The 8268-nt window shown below is 40.7% G+C and overlaps 1 protein-coding gene across 7 annotated transcripts in view; it reads left to right on the top strand.

The window, feature by feature from the left end:
• The window catches only part of MTMR1 (myotubularin related protein 1), a 37602-nt gene extending 34884 nt beyond the window's left edge, over nt 1–2718 (top strand). For all 7 annotated transcript variants that reach the window (XM_054289562.1, XM_054289564.1, XM_054289565.1 and 4 more), the window contains one exon: nt 1453–2718. In XM_054289562.1, the coding sequence (XP_054145537.1) occupies nt 1453–1617 (165 nt within the window). In that variant the 3' untranslated portion in view covers nt 1618–2718. The remainder of the gene's footprint in view (nt 1–1452) is intronic.
• The last annotated feature ends 5550 nt before the right edge of the window (nt 2719–8268 follow it).

Raw genomic sequence — 8268 nt, forward strand, 5'->3', positions numbered from 1 at the left:
GAGGGAATTCATTCACAGTGAGGGCAGGGCTCCAGGGTCACTGGGAGCTGGTGCTGTGCAGCAATTGTTCTGCAGAAGACTCCAAAAGTTGTGCTTTTAAAATTGCTGTAGATGACATGCTGGATGAATTGATGACTCCCAGGGTACTGGGAGCAGCACTTTCTCAATACACTGAAGTTTCTGTTCATGGGCTAAGCCACAAACAGGAAAAAACTAAATGGCCAAAAAATTATAGACCTAAAAAGACCTTTGGTACTATTTAATTGTTTTAAGTTAGAACAAGAGTTAAAAATTAATGGTATCTTCCTGTGTTAGGTTTTGAAAATATCAAATCAAATGCATGGATTTTGGATGTATGTTCTTTAAAAAGTGAGAATTCACAAAAATAGAAGTTGTGACTCGGTTGTGCATTGCTAGCAAGTAAAACCCTTTCTGGTTTTTGCTGTTTCCTTCACGTGGCACCACGTGCAGGTGGCAGGCTCAGGGGTGCATCCCAGCCTTAACAATCACTGCTGGGCAGCAGGAGCTGGTGGTGGGAGGATGCAATTGCCTGGCATTCCAGAAGCCCAGGGTATAAATTACTCATCTAGCAATCCCAGAGCTGCATTTCCCCATGATGGTTGCATCAGTGCAATGAAATTCTTTTCCCCTCTTGCTCTTTCCAAAAGCTATAAACAATTAGAGTTTGTACAGGATAAAATAAATTAAAAGCCACTTACAGTAAAACTTTTTTGCCCTTGTGGAATCTGGAAGAGGGGGAGGGTTCTCTCTGCTTGTCTGAGATAACAAATCCAGCTGCAAGATCCAGCATGGCTTGAATCTTCCTTTGGCCACAATATGAATGAATGTTTCAGGTGAAATGAAAGGGCTCTGATGCAGAGTGGTGCATCTCTGATGTTTGTAGGGTAATGTCAGAAGCACAAACCTGTACAATGCACTTCTGTGAGAGATTTATTGGAGTAGGACTCTGGGAGGTCCAGGCACCACTCACTTGGCTGCTGCACTTTCTCACTGGAAGGGGTCAGGCTCCTGGAAGGATGCCTGGTTAGAAGAGTAATGAGATGCTCCATATGGAACCAGTTTTTTTAACTCCATGTATAAAGTCCTGTCCCAACAGCCCAGAGAAATCATTCCCAGGAAAGGCATTTTGAGTTCAGCTGATAGTGGTATTGGTAAGGGATAAAGGTACATTTATTGGAGTATATTTGGTGTCCCATCAAAACCATTTGCAAACACTTTTTAATAGGTTTCCTGCCAGTGTGTTGTTAGAAAGGGACAGTTTCCTGCAATGTTTCATTTCAAATGACTAAAGAGACACTTTCCCTAAATATTGACAAACTGAAATTCCCAAGTGTTGAATTCTTTGTTATTGAAAGCAAGAGCAGATGCATTGCTGGAAAGGATAACTCACCATGAGAGCCACAGTAAGCCTTTTGTTTCTTTACCTGGCAGGTTCCAATCCACCAGAATCTCAAAGAGCTGCTGGCCATCAGGACAGAGCTCCAGAAGAAGGTTGAGGATTTGCAGCGGGAAGCTGCCACGCGTTCCATTTCCTCCTCCTCTGACAGAGGCTCCTCTCCCTCCCATTCTGCCACCCCAGTGCACACCTCTGTGTGATGTGGAACTAAAGCCATGTGAAAAATCAGTGTCAGGTAACACAGAGGAGGGTGAAATGCTTCTCCCATCACAAAAGGATTGTGAGTGACTCGTGATTGCTGTGATCTCCATGCCTTACTCTGTGTCTGATACTATCACAATGAGGCCAAAAAGAGCTTCAGTAGATGTGATGTATTTTCTTGTTGGCAGTTCCCACGTGTGTTTTGACACTCTAGCTAAGTCACCAATCGTGAAATTAAACTTTGTTTTGAGCAACTAACAATGTAACCATTCTAAAAAGGAATCCATCTGCCAAGCAGAGAGAAAAATGCCTCACACATTGTCTAGAGTACTATGCCTGGTTGAGAGAATCAGATGAAATGCCACATGATGCTTACACAGAACACAAAATGTTTTCTGAATGGGAGCTCCTTATTTCACTCAGTAATATATATATATATTTCTATTTTTTTTTTGCTAGAGCAATTTATTTTTTTTAGGTAATGCACTTGGAAATTGATTTTAAAATAAATGTTTTCCAGTGTAGTTAGTTTTACATTTTGAACTAAATATGCCATTAAAAGTGGATGAAGTTGAGCTGGGTTTATCAAGAACACCACACTGACTTGTATGATGTAATATATTTGGTAAAGCATGTATTTTAGGTTTTTTAATGCCTTTTGTACAAGTTGAAATAAAGTCTTTTGACTGTTTAGCTTATTGTTCAGGTTCAGCCTCCTGAGCGAGGGGTAAACTTGCTCATGTCAAGGTCTTGTACAAAGTAAAAGTTTGTTTTCTAGCAAATGGTAATATTTGGGGTTGGAATGACACCCAGCTGTGTAAATTGTATAGTCTGTATAGCTGCACATTGTAAGTGTGTTTTGTTTCTAAGTGTACACACAAATGCAAAGCTGTGTGTGTTTACACCCATGTGTATGTGATGTGGAACATTTGCATCCTCCCGTGGGTTTAAGCTGTACCTTCAGAACATGGATCCTGCCTGTCCAAACCCTTCTGAGGACCTTAACTTGCAATGACTTTGTTTGACAAAGTTTTTTGAATAATATGATATTAATTGTTTTTCTTGAAATAAAGCCTCTTGGCTTTTTGTTTTTTAAATTCCTACTAGCATTTTTTCTGTAATAATTTAACTGTGTTGTCATGTTAAATATACATTCCCAACTTTCTTGCATCTCCTCCCAGAAATACTCATATTGGAGAGATTTGATTTCTGTAACATTCCTCCCTTTGGAAAACTACTCACTGGCATTCTTGGAAGGCCTGGAAATGGTGCATGCTGCAGATATTCCCTGGGTTGTTTTCCTGCCGTGTTTCATGAAAACCTGGTTCTTCTCCTTAGGAAACTTAAACATTGCAGCTCTGCTTTTTGACTCTTGTATTGCTCCAGGTTCTGCTGGTGGGAATTAAGCCCCATTTTTAAGAGCCATTTGATTCTCTGTGGTGATTGTGGGTTTTCCTGACTGTGAGTATTCACTTGTTGCTGCACTTTTGTTCCCATTACACAACAGTGCTTTCTGTGTCTCTGCATTAACTCTGCCCAGCACCCAGTTAATGAGCCAGGTGAGCTGCTGAGCACCCTCCTGACCTCAGCTGCAGAGGCTGAAGTGCTGCACCCACTCTTACACATTTACTGTGCAGTGCAGGGTACTTCAACATGTCCTTTTACTGTAGTGAATGCTTTTTATGATAAATATTCACCTACACAAACACAGTCTGGGAAGGCTTGCAATGTTGCATCTCTTAATCAACCTCAGGCTTTTTATAAATAGATGAAAGATGTTTTCCTGTAAAAATGGTTCTGCTGAACAGTGTGCCAGCAGTGAATTTTACATTGCCAAAATATGTTGAGCTGGTGTTGAATTAAACTCTTCTGTACTTCAGATTTCCTTGACATTTCTACTGTATATTAAAGTAAAGCACATTATCTCCAAAATGCAGTGCTAAAGAAAATCTTTTGAAGTTTTTCTCTATATTTGTGCTAATGATCACAACATTTTCTCTATAATTATTGCAAAAGCGATGACTGGATTAGCTTGGGCATTCTGAGATTTTTAAGCTTGGCTTTTTAAAGCTGAACTCTGAGAATTTGGTTTTGCATAGAGGAATATCAGTTCTTTGAGCTGACTGGCTGTGTATCCACCAGTGTCAGCAGAGCTCAGTGAGTCCCTGATGTGCAGGGAGAGCTCTGGGGAGGGTCCTGCTGTCCCATGTGTCAGCACAATGGATGTTTGTACACACTTAGCACAGAAATATTCAGAGGTATTCTGTAGCTCACATGGGTGAGTTAGAGCAAAGCTTTACACTGAAGAGATGGTTGTGGTTGTACTCACTCTGTTTCCTGATAATCAGATTTTTTCCTATTGATTTAACAACTAATTCTGTCTTTTTTTTTTTTTTTCTTTTTCAATAAGGCGGTATTGAGCTAGCTAAGGGATGAGCAGAATCCTGTTCCCTGTCTGCACCTTGGACAGAGCTGTTAACTTCTGGTTCAAACACTGCATCTTCTGCTTTGGGTTTTGGTTTTGACTGCTCAGTATAAAGGGAATGTGCAAAGACAGCAAGCACTTACATTTGGCTTGCAGGATTTTCCTATTCTCAGTGGCATGTGAGAGAGGGTACCTCAACCTGAATCCAGTGTCCCAGAAGGGGAGGAAGCCTTGGTAACCAGCTGACACATTTTTGCTTGTAAAGTAAGTTAAGTGACTCATCAGCATCAGAGATTTTGCCATTTTAAGTCCTGTTTCAGAGCTGAATTTACACTTCTTTCCCCTGTATAGATAAGTAATTTTTTTGCTGTTTCCTTGAAGTGGAAGAAGGCTTTTAAAGGCAGTAAACACCCCTAACTGCCTGGTTCTGTTCCCTCCTTCTCAAGGAGTTAGAGCTTTAAACAAGAAGTGTTTCATTGCTTTCATTTCCAAGAGAAGCTGTACTAATTCATGGGTTGTGTAGTAACACCAAGAACATCTGGTTCTCTGAAAGCTGAAAACAAGGAATCAAGAGCTCTCATTCATGTGCACTAAGCCTCACAACAGAGGACACAGTAAAATGGGCAATTCAGACTATTCCCCAGGTGAAACATTTATGGTAAAAAGCAAAAAGGAATGTCCATTTGCTGAGACTGTATCTGCTGAACTAAGAGGGTATTGATAGCTTTCAACTGCCAGATCTTGGGCAGTTGGGGGGAAAGAGTTAAGAAACATGAGTCAGAAGCAGTTAGTTTGAAATATAAACCACCTTTTTTGACTGTGGTCAAAAATCACATAATGATATGAAGCTTAGTTTGCACTGCATGGGAGATTTATCCTACTGGTGTGAAAATGTAAAGAAAAACTGCAGGAAACCTCAGGCACTGCCTTGAGTTTAGCTGCTGCTGACCTGAGGAGAGAGTGAGAGAGAGTGTGTGTGCATGCAAATACTCCATTTTCACCTTTAAAGTTTTCATAGTGGTATTTGTTTTCTCACACTCTAGTTGGGATTGGATTTTTAAATGAAGAATTCAGTGTAGTTAGAGGTGAGGTACCATAAGGATATAGCCAAACACTTGCAGCATACTTCCAATGGAAAAAAAAAAAAAACCCACAAAAAAAAAATCAAGTCTAAAATGTCTTTCTAGTCAACTTGGTTTATTTGGTGTTTTCAAAGGTAGTTAAATTCTGGTTTTTACCCCCGTGACCCTTACACACACATTAACAAAATGTATTTTGTTACAGTAACATTCAGCCTTCCTTTGGTACAGGTCACTTCTTCAGCAGCAAGGAATCTGTCTTGCTTCTAAGTTAGAACTTCACTCAGAAGAAAGAGTTCTCTAATTTCACAACTCTCTTGTTTCTGAACTTCATTTGTTCCTCAACCTCATCTGTTAGAGAAGCAATTTTTAAAGCTCAGCCTGCCGACTCATCCTTCTTTTCCAGAGTCTGAAGCAGCATTATGGACTAATTCCACTTTTATCACAACAAATGAGTAGTTAAGGATGACAGTGGAACACTTGTAAGGGTTCGTTAGTGGGTTGCTTGAAAATGACGGAGTTTATAGTGCCAGAAAGATCTGAAATTTGTGTCAGAGTATTCTCAGCTGAGGAATCTGAAACGAAGTACTGCCAAAGGAAAATGCAAGTAATTGAAAGAAAAAACACGAAAAGAGCCAGCTGAATTCTTTCAGTTCTCTCTTTTCTCTGTCAAACCTTTGACAAACCTTTTCTGAATCATTTTATTGCCATTTAAAATAGCTTCAGAAGTGAGGTGTCATAAGAAAAAAAGCTCACAACATACATAGTACAAAAACTCTCAGGACATCTATATATAGGTTTTGGACTCATGAAAAAAAAGCAAACCAATTTTCTAGTGGTTTATTGCCTTTTTTAATAAAGGACAAGAAAGTTCATGCCATGTATATAGAGCTTAAATGCAGGATTTTTTAAAAATCCATATCCCAATTTAAAGTGAATAAATAGTAATTAAATGAAAGTAGAGGTCAGAGCTGGGTCAGCTGTTCCAGAACTTGGATCACTACCAGGAAAATAGACAGGAAACCTCTCAGTTGCTATAATGACTAAAATATAGATGATATAAACTCCCTGTTTTTCAGAGACTGGTGGCAGTTCAGATGGAAGAGGGGACAAACAGCAATAAAAAATCATTTGAGCCTTTGCTGATGTTTACCACCAAAACTCTGACTTTTGTTCAGTTTTGAAGAGAAGGCCAAGCCTAATTTCTCTGCTGCAGAATTTGCAAGTATTTTCCTATTTGAAATGCGAAAGAAATCTTGAGTTCTGTCACTATTCACTTTGGAAGTGTTCTCTTTCACTGTGCATTTGTGGGTTTCCACACACTTACACACTACAGTAACTTTAAGCAGTCTCCAGCATTATAGAAGAGCCTTGAGCAAAGCAGCAGCTTCTGACTCCCAAAACCTGGGGTGGGTGTTCCAGTGAAACACCTTGCTGCCTTTCCTTGGTAAGTCTGTGACCTGTAGGATTTTAAATTAGACTTGTGCTCCCTCTGTGCCCTAGTGGAAGAGTTCCCCAGGGGAGGGGTAGGTGCTGTACTCTTTAAACCACACTGACTATTGACAGTCACTGGCAAAGGGAGAGGAGGAATTATGGGCACTAGATCTAAGCTGGGCAAGCAGCTCCTGTGATCATCAATGCCCTGCTGTAACACTTCATCTACAATAACTTACAGAAAACACATTTCATGCTACAGATTTCAATTGTGTTTGGCTAAGAACAAAAAACAATGCTGGTGCTGGGACTGGAGATACACAAAGTAGCTGTGTGGCTTTGATGGCACCTGAGCTCCTGCTGCAAATTCTTCAGGATGCACTTCCTCCATGAGAACCTTCTCTGGGAGTAAGCAAACAGTGCATCCCATCTCTTTCCTATGCTTCCATTATCTCAGCCAATAATCAACATTTCTGTCCTATTCCAGACATTCATAAAACAAAGCAGCAGTAGTTCAGAGTAGTTTTGTTGTAGCCAAAGCATTCTGAATAGTTGTGAGGCACCTTATAAACCACTGTAGCTGTTCTCCCAGAGCTAGTATAAGGCTTTAAAAATGCAAGTGTTCAAAAGAGCATAAAGAATTGTGCAGCTATTGCAAAATACTTAACCAAGTTACTAGGCAATTTCATTCCAAATGGAGCTGTTGGACAGTGATGCTCCTGGGCTCATTCACCTCCTGGCAAGGCCTTCTGAAGTCATGTCTACCTGAAAGCTGTGAATTTGTACATTGGTTTTCTTAATACACATTCATAAACCCCAGAATTTGCAAACCTGTACAAAATGCTCCCATTTCAGGTTTGTATATAAATAGTGAGTACCTGTTACACCATGTGAAGTGAAATTTCCTTCACTTGAGAGCATGCTTTTTAAGCAACCATTCATTTGGAAAAATGTACTAGAAAGTGGCAGTTACCCATATTTTAGCAGCAGTCAGAAAGGTTGCTGGGGAGGGATTAGAAATCTAAACAGACATTCTTGCAAGGTAGTGAAGGTCAGTTCTAGGCAGCAGTTGAGCAGCGTGGCAGGGGCTGTGTGAGCACTGTCCCAGTGCAGCCCAGTGTCCTGCTGAGCACCACTCACAGCCCAGTGCTCCCAGGCAGCTGCAGGAGCCCCATGCAGGGCAGGGATGGAGGATTTGTCCTCTCAGGAGGTACTGCCTATTTTAAAGCTTAGCCAGTGACACAAAGAGTGAAGCTTAAATCCTTTTCCTGCCTCTGGGTGCCTGGGAGCACTCCTGATAGTTGCTGATAAAAGGAGGGGACTGTGCCTTGTTAAGCTTGAGTTCTGTTGTACTGAGCATTGCAGGTGTTAACAGATACCTGTGTTGTTTATTTTCTTTTGGGTTAAATGAGTCACTTGTTCTGCTGTGACTGAGATCTGAACCTGTCCTTGAAAGCATCCATATGCACACAGCTTTAATTGGGGTGACAATGTGGGTATCTCAAGCCACAGAGGCAGAATCACAGAATGAACTAGGTTGGAGAAGACCTTTGAGATCATCAAGTCCAACCTATGACCTAACCTAGCATCTCCTCATCAACTGAGTGCCACATCCTGTGGGGGGATAGAATATAAGAAAATAAAGATAGTGTGGAAAGTAATCTTACCCCTAAGGAGTTGCAGCTGGGCCAATTATCAAGGATTAGGAACAG

This window comes from Melozone crissalis, unplaced genomic scaffold (assembly GCF_028551555.1).
Source record: "Melozone crissalis strain CALT ecotype California unplaced genomic scaffold, PUWL_Pcris_2 ptg000068l_1, whole genome shotgun sequence".
NCBI classification, from domain to species: domain Eukaryota; kingdom Metazoa; phylum Chordata; class Aves; order Passeriformes; family Passerellidae; genus Melozone; species Melozone crissalis.